Source organism: Cuculus canorus, chromosome 1 (genome assembly GCF_017976375.1).
Source record: "Cuculus canorus isolate bCucCan1 chromosome 1, bCucCan1.pri, whole genome shotgun sequence".
Taxonomy (NCBI): Eukaryota; Metazoa; Chordata; class Aves; order Cuculiformes; family Cuculidae; genus Cuculus; species Cuculus canorus.
The window spans coordinates 94,409,724-94,429,858 of record NC_071401.1 but is presented as its reverse complement, the minus strand read 5'-3'; the positions used below and the strand labels follow the sequence as shown (position 1 = coordinate 94,429,858).

Sequence of the window (20,135 nt, the reverse complement as noted above, 5' to 3'; positions counted from 1 at the left end):
AAGTAACTAACAGTATGACATATGCAATCTCCAGATTTATTTTATAGTACTTTACTATAACACAGGGAATCTTTTAGTCTAACTCAAAAGCAACAAACAGCAGGAAATACTATTACATTCAGGTGAAAGATTGACTATATGGTGGCACGAAAGGTCTCATTAGATTTACGTACCTGGAAGAAATATAATGTCTGTGCCAAAATAATGGATTTGAAGAAACTCATTTTGATACCACCTATGACAATCTGCATTATATATGCAACAGCAGCAATGTAAATGACAGCTTTAATTTAAACTCTTCTGGCTTTATTGAATTTAAGGTAGGCCCTTAGGCTATATTTTCTGGTGCTGTGCAGCAAGGCTTAGCTTTAAAAATACTGTTATTGTTAAAGAAAACTGCGTAGCTAATCCTTCTGCAGCACATGGAAAATAACCCTTCAATTTCATTCTAATGTTATTTCTTCTGTATTCAAAGTAGTGCCAGTTTCAAGACTGTTACGTTTTGACATTTAATGTAGGGCAATTACAGCCAAAATATAGCGAGGGAGAGTCCTAGCAGAGTGAGTACATTAACTACTTTGAATGGATACTTAATTGTTGATATATAAGAGGTTTAGTATGCTCCTAAAATTTTATACTCCCTTCCAGATGACAGAATATATGACCAGGAAGCAGCCAAACACAGTAGAGAAGGGAGAGCTGGACAGAAAAAAAACATAGAGCTAACTATTCTCTGGTTATCACTTTGTGGGATCTGGTACCCTGTTTTGCATCCTATTTACATGGTATTATTCAGACCCAGGCTTCCCTGTAGGAAGACAATTACAGAGGATACGGAGATCCTAGAGGATACATCTTTGCAGGTGTGGCTGTGGTATTTTAGACTCCTTTGGGACAACCCAGATTTTAAAACTGGTGCAAACAGAGAAGGTACAGCTTTACTAAAAATGGAAAGCAGCTCCAAGCTCTATAGCTATTGCATGTGTTAAATTTTAACATGCAAATCATTTTTAAGAACTGAGCATTTCAATTAAGGAAATAGATTTATGGACTGAAAATGAGCAGGCTGAGGGAGGCTTCTGCACAAAAGAAAATGCAAAGTAGCCTACAGAATGGCAGAATACCACTAATCTGTGCATAGAAATTGTGGCTGATATTACGTATGAGATGAACAGCAAATAATCTATCAGGAAACATCAACATACCAATGGCAAAGACAAGGAGGGTTTTCAGGAAGGAAAGCATTGTTTTCAGATTTGTAAGAGATGTGTATATCACACTGACTTGTAGTGACTGCCGTACCAACAGTACTAATCAATATATCAGAATATTTGTTACGATCATTTACCAATAATATTTTACTACTAAGTAATTCCATTTTATGCAAGGCTTGAGTCATACACACTTTTTTTACAGTTGGCAGGAATATTGTGTACTAAGAAGCATTACAATTCCCAAAGTATGAAAACTATATATGTTACATGCACACACATGTAAGAGTTTTAGAAATGCCATAACATATTTATATTTGTTATGTGGCAATGTTAATTCTCTATTAAAAGTTTATTATTTAGATCTATTTTTCAGGCATGTTAGGCCTTCTAAAATAATAGTTTTCTGATTAAATAAAAAGTGTATGTTAATTTTTTTTGTACGAAGCATAAGTATGCAATATATGTATGAAATTTTTTTTGCACTGGTAACTATTATTACCTTTCGTAGTCTATAAATTATCTTTCTTGATTTATTTTTAAGCATAACATCATGTCCTAGGAATTGCAGTGAAGTATGAATTTTCCTTGTTCTGTGTATTTAGAAACTTTGCATTGCCCTGTCAAAAGGGAAGGCTGTTAAATCCAAGTTTAATAAACAAAACCCTGCATCCAATGCTGCAGGTTATTTTTGATCCAATATAGAAAGAATTACATTTCTTCCCCTTATATTTTCAACCACGACGCATCCTTTAGAAAAACAGTGTTGCGAAAAAAAAACATTTTCCAGTTCAGAGCAGTAATCTGTACAGCCTCTTCTAGCAACGTAGCCCATGTGCCAGCTCACACCCTTGTTGATATTGGGAAAGAATGGCCACTGCTGAGCTGTTCACTTTCTAATGGTGGCCACATTAAGCACCTCCGAGTGATGCTTCCCATAGAAAAATGAAGAACTTAGTCTTCACATACTGCTCAGCTGATTTGCACTAAGCTCCAAGTCCTAATGATGGAGTAGGTAGACCTAATGCTAATTTTTAGAGAGGAGGTACACAAAATTTCTTCTTTTCATCTATTTACTTCTGTAACGGTGGTGGAAGTGCTCAGGATAGTGCAAAAGCATATCATGGGTTCCAGGTGCCTTAGCTACTCCTGAGTGCCACCTCATTATAACAATAAATACTTCTGCTGAAAAAGTATGAATCAAAATTATGCCTCGTGATTATTTAAAAGATATTGATTGCTTGACAATTCCCCCAATGCCCAGATTATACATCCTTGCAAAAGTAGATGGCTTGTTCTGCTTTAACAGTACAGACCACATGCGCAAACATCTTATGCGGCTCCTGCAGAGACCAAGATACCTCTGAATGAAAGGCAAAACCTCTCTTTGCAAAGAGTAGCTTGGGCAGCCTAAACCACCACCCAATTCCTGTCTATTGTCAGTGCAGTTAGCCTGATTATCAACCTGAGTCAGTCCATGCACATACTGATAGAAAATAGCATAAAGGAAGGAGAAATGATAAGCATTATGAAGATATATCCAAACAGCACGTGTAATTCAGGGCTTCTGAAAGCTTATCCATTCCTAGAAAGTATTCTGAGTTCACATATACAAGGTGAACATACCTTAGATTTGGGAGATATGAACAGCGAAGCCCCAAACTGAGTGCACACCCGCAACCCACCAGGCTGTAAAACATGCTGAACTTGAGCCCATCCTGTCCTGCCTGCTGAAGGTGAGCTGCCAGACAGGCAGTAACACATGCTTTAACCATGGGGATAGGTGAGAGACAGGGATCCTAACTTGAGCCCTGCAGCTGGGACACTCTGCTATGGGGGCTGCACTGCAGGTCCCCACTCCCTTGGTTACTTCAGTTTTTATCCACGATGGCACAGCAAATGCACTGAGCACAAAATTTCTCCCAGCTGCACACTCAAACACACATCTATCCACAGCGATACTTTCAGGCTTCTTGGACAGCAAGGCAAGGCTCAGTTGCCTCCTCAGGCACCCTACAATAGCAGAGGCACCTCAGGGTGTCTGGCCCTCCCTGGACCGAGGCAGCTCTTGCAGAAACCAGAAGCTTTAGTTCCTGGAGCTGTCTGTTCCCAAATCAGGGCTTTTGCCAGTCTCTACTAGTCTGTGTCATGTTGTGTGTGACAGCACTTTTTCTACTCTGTGCACTCAGCTACAGTTTACAGAAGCCTATGTGGAGATCCAATTAAACTGATCTGACTATAGACACACATTTTGGACTCAGGAAGGGTCCTGACCTCCTAAATCAGAGTATAATTCTTATCAGGGCTGTTAACAAGCATTAGATGGGAAAAGGTCTCCACTAATAAAGGATAGTATTACTATGCACCGTTTTTTCCTTAAACCATCACTGCACCAGCCAAATACCTGTGATTCACAAACTGAGCTCTAATATTCAGGCTAGTTACATATTTCAGGAATCCAAGACAGCAAATTCACGATTCTCACTTGATTTTTTTAAAAAATTGATTGACCAACAATTTCAAATGTATCCATATCATCTAGACTCTTCATTAAGATCTGAGGGTATGTCAAAGTAGGAGTCTGTGTAACTTTAGTTATGTATAGTATTACAAATTATTACCACTAATCTCAGTAACAATTAACACTAATTATCTGCTCTAATGCTCTGTATGGAATTTACAATGAGAAACACTGTGATCAGTTCCCTTACAGAGATGCTAAAGCAAACACTTAAAGGTAATTTTAGGAAGCAGGTGAAACTGGTTTTGATTACATTTGTGCATTTGCCAAAAAAAAAAAGAAAAGAAAAGGTTAACAAACCTTATTTAAATTGGTTCTGAATGAGTAGGCTTATAAGAAGACTTCCCTTAATTCACTGTAATTTCAGATCACTGTTTATTGCTATGTATCTCAAATCTTTGACTATTCACTGGAAATTCTGATTTGACTTCAGTACAATTTCCATCCTTACTGATGAAAGTGTGGGTGTGATGAGCTGTCAAACCACTTTGCCCAGCTTGTGGTGCTCATCACATTAGCACAGCAAGTGTTAAAAGCAACCACAGGGCCCATGGTTCAGGTTTTTCTAAACAATTGATGCTGGGAGATAGGATGAGTAGGCAGATGAGATGTAAAGCACAGTCTTCACTGGTACCTCACCAACAATTGTGAGCAACTGACTCTTTCTGGACCTCTGCCCTTCAGCAACACCAAAGGAAAACTGGTTTGACAGTCAGGTATCTAAACAGGAAAGAACTTGTTTGGATGGTTTCCTTAAAAAAAAAAAAATCTTAATTGTGCTTTTTCAGATGGAAGAAATCCCATAAAGTGCTCCTGTTCTTGCGAGAGCTACCAGTCAATATCCACAAATGCACTGCATTACTCTTTCAGCTTAATTGATAATATTCTCCTCCATAGTGACGCTCATAAAAAGAATCCTGAGACTGCAATTATTGCACTGACATGCTGTGGCTAGTGCCCATTTTGCTGAGTAATTTCTTTTCCTGTTCTTTTCTACTCCCCTGCTGGCCTTCATACATATGCCGTTTCTTCATTGTGAACTCTTCTTAAATCTAACTCCACAGTTATGCTTTTTGGCACTATGTTTATATTAAGTAAAAAGTAAAGAACAACAGTTCATTCCCTGTGCCATTACAATAATTTATTTCCTATGTTTCTCTGTTTGGTTATATTTAAAGCAAAGGCAACTGCCCAAACTACTGTATTTTGACAACTTCCATTGAGTGTTAGATCACACATGCCACACCCTTAGATGGATCAATGGTGCTGCCCCACACTATAGTAAACTCACATTTTTCCAGCTTTAAGACATACTTTTCCACCTAGTGTGCAATGTAAGTTCACATCCAAAATGATCCACAAGTAGAGAAAACACAAAAGTACTGCACATGGTCTTAAGTAGCCTGTGTCTGTAGCACCATTTGAAACCCTCAGTAAAGAGCTGAGTGGGGCTGGGAGGTGTAACTCATAATGTATGGGAGAACTGTAGGCTTCTGGAACATCATCTGGCGGTCAGGTGGGATATCTTGGCCATCTAAAATGGTGCTAGATTCACAGGTTTAGATATCTGCGCTATACCCATCTCAAGAAAAAGTATACTTGAGCTCCAGTAACACTGGCCTTATTACCTTGACCCATTAACCTGGTTTGGGTTACACTCCATCTTGATGGTGACTCTGGCTGGGGGCTGTGATAACCAGTCTTGCTGGGGAACACGTGGGCTCATCTTTGATGTCTGTCCATATTCACTGGAGGAGGAGGCCGTCATCTCTGTCTTTGCAAGGTGGGGCGATCCGTAGGCACACTCAAACAAAGACTGGTCTTCACTCACCACTGATAATGCTTCCTGAAAACCAGAGAAGAGAGTCAGCATGACCATGTTTCAGAACAGACATTACAATAACCACCAAGGAAAAAAAAACACTTGTCCCTCTTACAAGAAGATAAACAGCCAGCCACATGCTTAAATGCTCATTACATTTTTAGGATAACACTTTTGTTGGTGGAGCTGAGAACTCATGGTGTCAGGCATGTTGTCAGTATATGAAGGGAGGCCAACCTCTCCCCTGGGAAGATTTTCCCCCCAGTGACCAAGAAAATGCACAAACACACTGTACCAAATGCTTACGAAGAGCTGGGAGGGAGGAAAGGGCAAGACAGGCAGCAAAACTTGGACCTCCTGTGTTCCAGGTAGGGATGCAGAGGGCCAAATCTGCTGGAGGTGTAAGCAAGCTGCTATTGCTGCTTGAACTGCCACTGAAGGAAGTGACCAAAAGCCATGCCTCACTGACTCACTGGGAACTCCTGTTCCTTCCCCTGGGATCAAGGCCAAGCCCCTTCTGGACAGGGAGCCAAGATACAGCTGGGTGCAACCTCCGTTTCAGGGACCATGGTCTTCATGCCAGCATCCGCCGCTGGCTTGAGACCTGAGAAGACACCACAGCCACCGGCTACCTCTCTCTTTCTCTCTCTCATAGCAACACTTCCTGGGCTGGCCAGACAGGCATCCCACTCCAGTGCTGTGGGAAAGGCATCTCTGGCTGCCTTCCATGGCAGCACTGTGGTTGTATGGCCCTCAGAGGCAGCAGGGTTCTCCAGGGCACTTGGTGGCAGGGTGGCTGCCATTACAGCTTGCTGGAGACTGGACAGATGCCAGAGGGAGCAAAGGCTTCCCTTTCTCCCCACAGCCATGCATTTGCATTGGCACCAATTCCGTCCCTGTGTTATCTGGAGCCGAGCTGTGAGAAGGAGGTGGCATCCAGGTTCAGCTCTGGCAGGCAGCATACCTCCTGGGTCCATCGGGAAGCTGCAGCGACCCGTTGCTCAAGTGACTTGTCCTGCTCAAGATGAGGCTCCCTGGCCATGGCAACCAGTCTGGGCTCCCACCTTCCTCTTGGCCCCCAGCACAGCCCAGGCTAGGGGGGCGTCTTCTCTAAAACCAACCCTCTGAGGCAAGTCTTCAGTTTCCAGGGGATACTTCAGGTGAAAATGGGGCATAACAATGTAAACGGACACTTACCCAAAGCACTACTCCCTCCTCCCACTCTGGCACCCCGTCCCCTCCCATGTTGCCAGCAGCTGGGGAGCAAGCCCCAGCACCGGTCTGGTGGAAGAGGTTCAGTGTGCAGAAAGCCTGAGATTAGCAACCATGGAGGCAGCCAGCCGGCGGTAGCTGGAACCACAGGGGCAAAGGATGGAGGGGCAGGGGGGAGCTTGAGCCACACTGGGGGCAGGGTGCTCCCTCTGCAACTGCACCCTCACGAGGCAGTGTGTGTGGGCCCACGCCACCACTAGCTCTGCCACTAACGGATGACGGGAGGATAATAAAGCAATGTCGTCCTGTGAGCGGAGAAGGACCTAGCAGAGAGGGGAGACAGAAAAGAGCCAGAAAGAAGGGAGTCCTCTAGCTCTGGAAAGCCAGGTGGCTGCCTGCAGGCTCTTGCCTTCCACATCTGGTGAAAGAGGGCTTTCCACAAGTGACCACAGTCACATGCTGTCCTAAAAATCAGCAGTTGTGTTTGTTCTTTTTAAGGGGGTATACATTTATCATTCTTTCTATTCACTTGGTCTGTGAGCCCTCAGGGTGAATTCTGTTAATATTCAGTTTTCTCTGCAACTGCAAGGGCTGAAACATCACTTTCTTCTTTTTATTTCTCATGAAAATTGAGATCACCCCTTATTATCTGGACTTGAGAAATGAGATCTCAAGCATCCCTCCAAATGCCATGAGACTCTGGACTGAATCACTAATGCTAACTCTGACTACAGGCCTGAACACAAAATTCAGACAGAGATCTTCACCATTTCATAACTGCTATTCAGTTTATAATGTTGTTTAAGCAGAAACATCACCAAACTCTCACCATTGATACAAACTCTCACCATTGATACTAACTCTCACCATTGATACTAACACTCCAGTTAGCATCCTTGCTTTGCATGTTCTTCCCCTACCCTGCACCCAGCTACCATATTGCGGCCTCTTGGGTCTCTGGGGGCAAGAATGTGCTTCTGCGGAACAGGAAAGATGCCAGAATAACAGCTCTCCCTTTTACCGTGTCTCTCAGGCTCCTGTGGGTCCAAGTTGTGCTAAAAAATGCTGCCGCTGCTGGTGTGAAGCTTTTCTGATGAGTCATTTCTGGTAAAGCCCGTAGAAGGCTCCTGCTTTTCGAGGAGATGCATGGGGAGGTGGCTGCTGGCCCCTTGCTCCTGAAAGGTTGTTCCCGGCTACAGTGTGCTGAGAGCATGGGAGCTTGGTGTGCTGAGATGGTAATGTAGCAGGGATCATATCACAAGAACTTAGTAAGGAAAACATTAAACTGGAAGGAAAATAAAAAGTTCTTTCTGAACAGGTCATGAGAGTTTTTCATGACCTCATCTGAAGTACCACATCCAGTTCTGGAATCCTCAATGTAAGAAGAATATGGAACTGTTGGAATGGGTCCAGAGGAGGCTACAAAGATGATCAGAGTGCTGGAGCACCTGCCATACGAGGACAGGCTGAGAGAGTTGGGGTTGTTCAGCCTGGAGAAGAGAAGGGTCCGAGGACACCTTAGAGAAAACTGGAGAGGGACTATTCACAAAGGCTTGTGGGGATAGGATCAGGGGGAATGGGTATAAACTGGAGAGGGGCAGATTTAGAACAGACATCAGGAAGAACTACTTCACCAGTACTGGCACAGGATGCCAAGGGAAGTTGTTGGATGCCCCATCCCTGGAGGTGTTCAAGGCCATGTTCAACGGGGCTTTGGGCAGCCTGATCCAGTGGGAGGTGTCCCTGCCCATGGCAGGCAGTTGGAACTAGATGATCTTTAAGGTCCTTTCCAACCCAAACTATTTTATGATTCTATGAAGATACACATATACATATAAATATATCTATATGCACACACACACAGACAGCCTGGCCTCCCACAACTGAGACTATTCACTGAACAGTTCTCTCTTCTTTGACCCACTGTAGAGCTGATACATGAGCCATGTATGAAACATTGATTTCAGAAGAGGTAGTTCCAGTAAATACATGAAAGTGTGAATTATACAGGAGAAAACAGATATAAGATTGCAGATGCAACAGGCAGAATGTTATTTTACTCTGTAAATCATTTACTAACATATCTTTTCAAAACAGGCATTGAATGCTATATAACGTACATACTTCTCCTCCACAGAAGTGAAACAAAGCAAATCTATTCTAGTTCCTATTAAACCTGATTCCATGTAATATAAGTTTATTTAGGAATACTTAGGGTAAATATAAATGTATACAAACAACACTCCCTGCCCCAGTTTTTCTGTTTATTGGCATTACTAATGACAGTAAATATTGTTTGTGCTATGGATGTCTATTACATTGCACAAAGAGGGAAAGTACACACATTTTAACTTCCCAAGGAGGACAGCAAATGCTGGAAACATTAGTCCAATTAATAAGGGTTGTGTGGATATCTAAAAGAGTATGGCAAAATCAAGACAAACATAAATGAACCCAAGAAACAGACTCAGATGTCACATTTCAGGAAAAAATGCCTGGTTATTCATGGACAAAACCCCCTCAGTTTGCTAGCTAGAATTTTGTTCTCATTTAACAGCAAACAGTCATCTGTATTTGATCCTGCTAGTTATCAGTTAGTGCCTAGTGACAGATCTGTAAAGGCTCTGTAAGAATAACTGAATTTCTGCCAACTCTGCATGCTGTTGGGTCAGTCCTTATGTGGAAGGCTTTTTAATGAGTACTATACAATAGAGAACCTCTGATATTTCACCCCAAGTCCTCACTTATCTTTGCTGGCCTCTCTTGAAGAACAGTAGGATGTGTGTCACCTCCCCCTTGAGTGCATTACCAAAGCTGAACTGGCCACTTGATGCTTTTGCATCATTTTGAGGAGTCAGCATAACTATACAACATTTTGACTCTCCTTCAAATGCAGCCAGGACCATCAATTTCAATTTACCAGCAGCCACTACAGGTGAAATCTGTGGTCCTTGCATATCCTCATGCAAAGGGAAAATTTTTCTGCAACACACAGCTGGGAGTTATGTGCCTGGGGTTGGCAACTGCTGCCTTTCTTCCTCTTAATGATGTTAAAAAGTGAGATTTTTCATCCAGGCATTTCTGAATCCACTCTGACCTTGTAAGAGACAGTGATGCTGAACAATCAGAGCTCATACAACCTGATATAACCTCATGTGAAACTCATACTGTGGGAAAGCACAGTAACAGCATCAAGAATTTCTCAGCTTTACAAGAATGTCTAAAAACTGGCATAATTTGGTATCCCCCTTGAAACAGACAGAAAACGCCCTTCAGCTGCTCCTTGCAGGCATCATTTCATCTTGTCTTTCCTTGATTGTTCTACACTAATTAAAGCCTTCAAGCCTTAACCCTATGTAAACTGTGACAGGAATACTCTAACAGCAAACTACTGTACTGAACAGCAGATAGAAAACAGTATGGTTATTTCTTTCTTAAATACAGGGACTTAAAAATGTGTTTTCTGTTATTAATTCTAAATGCAAGCTCTTGGGCCAAACATAAGATAAGAATTGTCAGCATTCGCTGTCGTGAAGAATAGCCGCATGGTCTGGCGACATACAAAACTCCTAAAACTGACAATGTTTGGCAAGGGATTTTTACATACGGATGCCGGTTCTATTTCTAGTAAATACTTTTCATTACTCATTAACATGTTAGTCTTTTTTTCTCATCCATATAAATGCTGGTTCTGGAGCAGTTTGGCAACATCAAGCAGTAAGTGGGATAAAGCAAGGCAAACATTATAATGCTCCTTTCAATATTGCCAAGTTTTGTACCTTCATGGCATAATTTTAGTAGTGGATCAGTCATCTTCCTGGATTTTGCATGACAATAATATAGCCTCATAATATCTCAAAAACAAAGCCTTTAATTTCTATTAAGTGTCTGGGGTAATGTAATATGAATTAAGCAACACATAGTGCTTACAGTGGCAGGTGGGAAAGGTCTTTCATGAAAGTCTGTGAAGTAGAGCTGTTGGTAATATTATTTGAGGTCAATATTGGACATGGATTTCCTTTACTTCACCTTCCTTTCTCCACATACTTCCTCTCATGACACTGCACTCAAAACATAAAAATTTGTTCCTTCATTACGATTTTTTAATTTTTTAATCAGTTTTACTATGTAAAATATGGTTTGCCACTTTGACTTTCTGTACTACTAGTAAAAGAACAAAATGTCTTCTCTACATTGGTTTTACTTATGCTTCACTGATAAGTTAAAAAAAAAAAGAATAACAGACTGACAAATTTGTAGAACAATAGGTACAGCAACGCCTTTAAAGTAGGCATAAAGTCATCAGGACAAAGGTGTTTACTTAATCAAATGCAAGATTACTCGGCCTAAAAAAACGAAGTTACAGGAAATGTGATTGAAATAGTTCCCATAATGAGAAGTATACGCAAGCTGACCTGTCCTTTATATGCAATGTCAGGAATTAAGAACAAAGACTTTTTTTCCCCTAAAGCTTGATCAAACTTGAGAAATGGCTAAAGAAGACTCATTGCATGTGTGTATATACATGTATATGTCAAAATATTCAGCTCTGGTTTTAAAAAATTTCTTCCAGTATTTCCATGGTTATTGCTCAATCCCTGTAATAGAAAAGGCTTAGTAGATCTTTTTTACCCCACTGGCTACCCAAAATCTATCAAGTGAGTTGCTGTTAAAAAAATGTGCTTCAAAAACTTTGAGAACTTACTGGCCAGTGCTGTCAAAATCCAACCAGGCAATAGCACACAAGTATGTTGAAAAACACTGGCCACAAAACAGTAGGACATTGGGCAAGAAATACACATAAAGAGGAGACACAAATACAGCAACAACCCTCGTTGCATTTTGAGAGATGCTGCAGACCGTACAATACATTTATTGCTTGTAGAGTCATCTTGTGGAGTCAGCATTCCCACACCCCAAAATGGCCCTGCTACCCTTGACTATGATGAGGAAACACTGCTATGGAGAATTTTTAATTAGCTTTGCCATATGTCATTGAATTTATGCAATCCATTTTTTTATACCAGTTTTATGATATTTCTTCTCATTAATGTAAACACTAATGTAAACACTTCTCTAACTTGATTTCATGATGATATATATGTAAGCACAAGCTTAGACTTCCACACAGCCACAATCCATTCAGCCAAACTTTCCCATCACTTGTCAGGTGACTACAGTTGGTCAGAAAAATTAATTCTCCGTTCTACAAGGAATTCTGACATACTGGGACTTATTTTCATTTTAAATTAGACAAAAAGCTGTTATACAAAAACTTTCACAAAAACGTTTATTAGAAGGATGAATTGTAGCACATTGGTGTGTGTTTTGCAGATGTCAAAACGTTCTAATAAACATATACATTTGGAGAGGACCTGCATTTTCTGAGGGAAGACTGTTTTGATTAAAACCATGCAATTAGCTCTAAAAGTTTCCATGTTTTTTTGCACTCGGTATCCTTTCTATACTTGATAGCATTTGTTATTGAAATTGTGTGCAATTGAGTTACACACAATCACAAACAAAAAGAAGAAGGGAAAATGTGCAAGATTGATCACAGTATGCACCTTGGTACAGCCACTCCAGACTTTACTGAGCTACTCTTCTCACTTGCTAGTCTTCTATTCTTCCTCAGACTACACCTTCTGATGTTCTACGAAGCCATTTATCTGCAGTGAAAATTTCAAACAGGCAGGAATGTCATTTCCATGCTGGAACAGAAAGCACATGCAAGACTGGACACCAGAACCTCACAGAGCAGCAGGCAGCCTTCCAGTATGAAACTTCACTCTGCTCACGTTTGCAACAGGCATCAATGCACGACAAAGTAAGCTGCGGTTGAACTGCTTAAATAGTTTCTAGCTTAAATTTTTAGCTCCGCTTCAAAGCCAAGTCTGTGAGCCTTGGATTCATCACAATAATCAGTGAAACAAAGGACAAATGACTGATGTTTTAGCCTTTTTATAGTTTATTAATCATGATGCTCTTACAACTCTATTGTGACCATTTGCAAAAGAGGTGGTTTTTGCAAGATATTCAATATGGTGTGTGGAACATATTGGAAAAGGTTACTACTTCAAATGCAGTCACCTGAGTCAGGAATTGCAGCACACATCTGGAATATGTTTTCCTTCTAGATGTCTGAGTCTTGGATTCATTAGATCAGACAAAAATCCACATATTATATTCATGAGAGAGTTCAGAAACAACAAAAAGTCTTGGCAAGTACAAGATAGGAAAGACAGATGTTGTCCTCACCTCCACCCATGAGAATCTTATTGCCAGCTCAGCTAACATCTCCCACTTATTTTCAAAGAACACTTGCCTAGTCCATAGTAATCCAAATACAGGCCCAGTGCTAATATCTTCACCTCTTGCTGAGAAAAATACAAAAAATATTTGGAAGAAATTAGAGCCACTGCCACATTCTCACTTGGAAAAAAGGAATAATCAAGCATCCATCAAAATGATGTTATGAAAGTGCAGACTAGATTAATTTCTGGGAAACAACAGTAGATGTTTAAGGACTGATCCTGCAGCTCTCTTAATGTAAATCATTCTTCTGGCTTCACTACAACCAGTAAGTGCACAGAGGCCTCATCGCAAAGCCTAAAGGTTTAACTTTTTGTGTCTTAATTAACAAATTCTGAGACATTATATATTCAAATGCAGACTGTGTGTTTTATCATCATTTCTAATATAGAGACTCTCATTCCTGAAATGTCAGCAAATCCTATTTTTGTCCAAGCTATTTTTGTCACCTCCTTTCATCACACGGTAATATTTGTAGCACTAGGCATCAACTCCAGGTCTCCAAGTCCTTCATAAAACAAGAAAAAATAGCACTGTTCCACTATTGCAGACAGGGAAGCTTTGGTAAGAATCACTAAAAATGGGTCTTGGCTCAGAAAACATATCTCCCTCATGCCAAAGTTCCATGACATATTTCGGAATGCCCTATATCTCACACAGTAAAATTATCACAAAAAGTAGGGCTGATGAACTACTAACTTCCAGAGACTGGGAAGTGTCCATGAGCATCTGATTTGAAGAGCTGCCATTTCACAATCAATTATTTCACCTGCAGTCTTTATCTGACAGTAAAGCCCAAATGAATAGTTTAACCGCAAACCGAGAGTTAAGAAATAGGGAACTTTTTCATACATGTCACATGCCCTGAACACTATCAAAGCAACACTGGAAGCTTGTTCAAGTGTAGTGATGAAAGCTTCCAACCTGCATCCATCTCAGTACGCATTGAGTGCTCGAGTGACTTCAAGAGGGGTATTGCCTGGAAGCAGCTCTGCCCACGCACAACCACTGATGAACTGCACCAGACTTCTGAATGAAAGTGGACCTCAAAATTCACAAGATTGTATCAAAAAAAGCCTAGGGAATAAACCAGACAATCTGGTGCTATACAGTGATGAGTGGTTCTATTTTTCTTTCTGTATGAGCAAAGTACTTGTAAACTACTTAAAAGGCTGAGGCAACACCAGGTTTTATCTATCACACCAGCAGCTGAATGAATAAGGTTAGGTGGCTGCAGGGCTAGCGCAGCACAATCATCAGTTAGGCTGAGAATATGTATTCTTGAATGATTATGTCAACCTTAATTCATCAGGGCCAAAAAAAAAAATACAATTGTATCCTGCAGATTGTATATTGTATGTGCATTTTTTAAGAATATGTAGCTTTGTATGCTTATTTTAGCACTTCCATTCCTATAAAGAGCCCTAACACTCAAGTTTGAATGACTATTTTTTCAGTCAGTACAATAGACTTTTCTTCCTTTTCATTTTGATAGTATTGTGAATTATGAACTTTGAAAGCCTGAAGTTTTTTTCCTCCTTCGTGCTAGACTGTTAACTTCTAGGGCCTCAAAAGGCCTAGAAAACTGGGAAAACTTGGATATATAACTCCTTTTCACTTCTGTCTCAGTCCAGCACTAACCTGTTGCTACCTTGCTTTTCTAGGAGAGTTTATCAGTCTGACAGAGCAGCCAACCTTCTAGTTTGTTAAAAGATAAACATCTGGAGGTTTTTTCAGCAATCTTTTAAGCAAAGATTTGTTTGGCAAAACAGGTGGCAGTTTTGTAAAGTGGCCCATAGCCCAGTCGGAAGTGAACTGAGGCTGCATGCCACACCTGCTATGAACTATGATAATTTTCCCAAAATTATATTGGAAAAGAGTATTGGGGCTAAAACAGCTGCCCAAAACAAAACACCAGTCCCATTTTAGGAATGCAATCCTATCCTCTTCATGTTTCGTCTTAAAATGTTTGGCATCATAGCTAGGCTCGGCAGTTCAAATATGATGTCTTCAAGACTTGTTGCATGTTTAATGGTGGTAGCAATCAGTCCAGAACGAAAGACTTGTCTTGGACACAGCAATTGCCCTGGTACTCTGGTTTGGCAACTTTATCGAGAAAATTCTTAGCATAAAGATAATATATAATTTTTTTTCTGCTTCATTCAGAAGATTTGTCCATTTTTATCAACAACATAACATTTGCAGCTCTTTTTCCTAATGCTTAGACAAAACCACAAGATTATATATTACATTTATACAAAGTTTAATATTTGTTAACTGTAACAGCTGACCCACCACATACATATCTGTATATATAATTATATATGCCCATCATACATAGACACATATGTACACATGTATTTTTAGAGAAATCCATCCTCAATCTCTGAACAAATTCTAAAGGAAAAATAATTCAAGCATTAAAATACTTTTCTCTAAGGCATACTACATACTAAAGACGAATTCACCAGCAAAGTGATGAAAAATGTACAAAAAAGAACATGGAGGCCTCTACAACCATTGCATTAATGAAAGAACTAACTTTTCAGTTGTAAAATTGAAAAGATTATCCAGTTTAGTTTCCTTTCCAACCAATGAATCTTTGGTTTTTATGAACGCCTAACAGCATTAGGGAAATTACACTTGGATGATGGCCATGAACTTGGACTTCTGGGTGACCCATCACTTCCCGGCACTGCCTCTATGCATGGTGTTAGTGCACGTGCGCACCTGTATGTGCGTGCATGTGCATGTGTGTGTGACAAACAGGCCACTCAGTTTCTAGTTGGAAAGACTGCAGTTATGGGGGGTCTTTGCTCCAAATGGAATACTACATACCTCAAAGAAATCATGGGGGAATAAAGGGTGTCTACTGGGTGTGTTACACATAAAATCCGTCTGGTTCCCTCAAACCATCATCCAGGCATGACAATCAGCTGAGAGGGGCAACCGCTCTCAGGCGTCTGCAGAGCTGCTTTCCTGCAGCCTAGCTTCCTCCTCAGGGACCTCCTGGAGCTGGAGATCCTCTCACCGGCTGCATCAGGCTGACAAGATTGCAGATGCTCCCCCATCTTCACCTTAATACGCATTAAAACTCTCACCTTCCTATTTAGAAAACATTTATTATATTCAAAATATATGAAAGTAATTTCCTTGCTTGATAGCTTTAGCAAACACTGCTTAAGCCTCCTTTTTTCAATAAGGATGTTTTTATTTACTTCCAAATGTATTTCTCTTGATATTTTTCACTAACTTCTCTGCATTAGATGACTGCAATTAAAATGTAAATGGCTATTGCTTTTTAAGAATTCACTACATTAAGAGCAGTCTCCAGTTTTGCATAATACTAATTGAAAGTCCTTTGTTTACATTAGTTCCCCTTCCTTTTTCTCAGCAACCTTTTATTTTAGATCTTCCATGTATACATTGACTATACATATAGATAGCATTATACGCTTCTCATTGTATTCTCCATTTTACAGTCATATGGAATATTGCTCAGATGGGTAATCTTTCTAAATTCAGAATGAACTTTCCAAGTACGTCCACTGTGCATGTAAAATATGACTTCCTGTCACGATAACCTTTACAGTGTATAGCCGAACATACTTTCCTATAATTGTTTACAGTGAATATCTTGATTCATAGTTCAGCACATTTCATTTTAGTCATTTGCCACAAAACATGACTAATGAAATTAAATGGGGTTGAATGTCACAATATTAAGTAATTTGTGTGCGCAAAGATTAATATGAGAGCACTTAGTGAAACAGCAGTAAAGTTAATTGCATGCTTATGTTTAATATGTTTAAGCATATTTAGCCTGCTCTGCTGAGCCAGTATAAAGTAAGGATATTGTTGTTTTAGTTCAAACATTAACTGTGAGATCAGATGAAGAGACTGGTATGGTTTTAGATACATTGCAGTTAGAGAGGCAGCCAAACCAACAGATCAGCAGAAAAACGTTTCACAACTATGACAGTCAAAGGCTGGAGTGAATGTTCTTTGTCCCCAAACAAAACAAAACAGAAAAACAGCAACAAGAAATCTCATATACACAACAAAAAATTGCTCCCCAAAAAATTAATCCAGATTACAACTGTGGTTTTACTTTTAAATTGAGTTCTTATTACTTTATTTAAATGCTGCCTTTCTAAATAAAATTAGCAATCCAAAATTGCAGGATTCAAACTATTATTTTAGAAATTTTTCAAACTTTTCCATTCTTCTTCCATTTTTTTGAGAACTGCCTCACAAATTCGATTTTTAACTTTATTGAGCAACTTGTGTCTCTGTGACCATGTTTTCTCCTGAATCTGGTATGCAGCAGAAACAGTTTGTGGCCCATTTTTAATTGTAGATGTAAAGAAGAAAAGCAAAATGTATATGGTGATCTTTGATATGGCAACAAGAAAAATCCTGCAGACTTCCCTGCAGCAGCATCTCCTCTGAACCAGTGATTATCAGCTCCTACTAAAGCCATGCTCTGATAATGACTGTATTTCTCAATGACACCAACATTGCCTCCAGAAGGATAAATAAGACCACCTGCTGCCATTAATGAAAAATGAACTGAGAAAGTCAATGCAAATATAGACACTTTCAAGCCCAGAACTATGAGATATGCACTTACCACAGCAATAGAAACCATGAAGTTGCATTTCCCCATACCTTGTTTAGAAGACCAAGTGTCTAATAAGACCAAGCGTCTAATAAGCATTACTGTATGAAATGAAGCTGTGCAGATGCAAAGTTTACGATAGGCTGAAAGAAAATATTTTTATTTACTTCCCTTTGGATTGTATTGAAAAATGACCCCTGAAATGTTTTTATATACTGTACACTATGCCTTCAAACATACAGGAGAGGTATGCAGGCTATTTCTCTTTTATTGTTTCCCCAAACAAGCCCATTTCCTATAAGCTGTTCCCATATCTTTTGTGCCACGTCCAGCTTCCCAGAAAAACAGCAGGAAAACAAAGCGTGATCTCAAAACAACTCATTTCCACAGAACAATGTGCCATACCAAGGAGAGAGAGAGCTAGAGGGAGGAGGGCTGGGGAAAGGGGAGAGAGGGAGAGAAGCTGTTTTGATGCTGCCAAGGGACATAAAGAAAAAAGGAAGGAGGAACTTTTAAATGTCACAGAGAGGAAGAGTTGTGTAACTGTAAATATGCACCAGGCAAGCTGCCAACTATTTCAAAGGATTTGAGGTTTCAAAATTATCGAGAAGGCTAACTGATTTGCACTCTGGGTTTTGAGCTTCCAGGAATACCTTTAGACGTCTGAAAGCCAGAAACTACCATATCTTTTTATAGACCATTCAAGCCATACTTGGTCATAATTTCAAGTTGAATCAGTAAGGAATGTAAACAGACACCATTCATGCTTCTCTGCAATCTAATAAAATGAAAGCATGGACTAAACAAAGCAAAATGCATGTTCTGTAGCATGTTGTTCTATAGGAAGGGAATACCAGAAGATGATGTTGACTTAGTTCCTGGATGACCTGAGCTATCTCTGAAGTTCCCAGTATTCAGTAAACTAAGAAAATCCATGCACACAGTTTCCGTAGATATAATGCATATCACTTATTAAGACATATAGGATAAAAGACAATGATAAATGTCACTATGCCATTTTTAAATCCTGTTCCCATATCTGGCTTGTCAAGGCTACAAAAGCAGAAAAAAGTAATAAAAGTTAGTTAGGAAAAAAATTTAGCCTTGCTGTCCATGACAATCGTGCAAATAAGAAAGAAGCATTTGTAGAACCAACACCACAATTGGAAAGCTCTTCCACAAATTCAAGAATCTAACCAACACTGAAATCTTAGGGTAGGGAGACATCACTTTTGCAGTGAAAAAAGTGTGGTGCCTTTCTTATTTCTGTTGAAAAAAGATACAAAAACACAGACTTGACAATCACTTGCAATTAAAACCCACATTCAAAAACACTACCATGTGTCAACATGAGCTGGCATTATCCTGAAAGGTACATGAAAGGTACACTACAGAAAAGGAAATATGGGGAATCACCTATGTCATGATGTGCTGACTTCCTACTGCAGAGTTCGTAACTGCCAGGGTACTGCTGCAAAAAGGACCTTTCAAATGTCTCAATAGTATCTACTAATCACGATTTTTATGCAGTGCCAGATGAAAGAAAGAAATGGGCTCTGCTATGTGGGCACTGATCTAAGGGAAAGCAGTAGATAGACCTTGTCACAAAATGCTTGAAATTCACAAAGGAACATATTTTGAGGGAGACAAAGCACAAGCTAAGTGCATAGTGTGGCTCTCATAGATGTGCCAGAGGTCATTTTTCACTTTCAATGAGCTACAAAAAAGATTACAAAAAAATGAAAGGATACTTTGCAAGAATTGGAGTGATGGTGAAGGAAAAAGACTGAGGAAGAGGGAAGGAAGAGCAAAGAGCTATTCAGCATAGTCTGGAGCAAGACCAGCAAAAACTATACAAATAACAGATTCCTGTCCAGGCTCCTTCTGGAGCCTCTTTCTCTGGCTCTGCTCTACCTGATCTCACTCTTTGTGTCAACATCATAGAGGCAAGAGGGAAACTGGCGGATTCTCTCCACTTTTGGATGCCCTTTGACTGCCAGGACGATCCCTGGACGTCACAGTGGGGAGAATACACAGGAATAAATGCAATGTGAGATACTGAGAGTGAACCTGTGCATTCTCTGGTCAGCCCCAAACCCTCTCTGCTATAGGCAGCTGTGCAGGGTGAGAGAGAATAACCCTGCAGGGTTCTGCTGGGGCAAATTCCCTAACACAGCACATCCCACCAAAGGGAAGACGGCTCTTCCTCTTCAAGGGCAGAATCCTCTTGCCCTACTGCAACACTGGGACTTGGCTTCTCACAATGTCAGGAGCTGCCAAAAGCTGACGTAAACCAAAGGCAACAGTAAGTTGATAAGAGCACTTGATATGAGAGCAGCAAGGTGGGCTTTTTATGTTTTATTTTCCCTCTGAGGGCCTGACAGACTGGAATTTGACCAAGGAAAGTCTTAACAGTTTTTTTAATATATCATTCAG

The 20,135-nt window shown here is 40.2% G+C and overlaps 1 protein-coding gene across 8 annotated transcripts in view; it reads right to left on the bottom strand.

Annotated features, from left to right (window-relative positions):
• Nucleotides 1–20,135, bottom strand: part of ERG (ETS transcription factor ERG) — a 144,476-nt gene that overhangs the window by 26,729 nt on the left and 97,612 nt on the right. For 5 of the 8 annotated variants that reach the window (XM_054076545.1, XM_054076580.1, XM_009560865.2 and 2 more), the window contains one exon: nt 5,361–5,578. In XM_054076545.1, coding sequence (XP_053932520.1) covers nt 5,361–5,578 — 218 coding nt within the window. Of the gene's footprint in view, nt 1–5,360; nt 5,579–5,849; nt 5,872–17,711; nt 17,798–20,135 lie in introns of those variants that run through there. The other 3 variants (XM_054076558.1, XM_054076534.1, XM_054076587.1) reach the window with 3 other exon arrangements.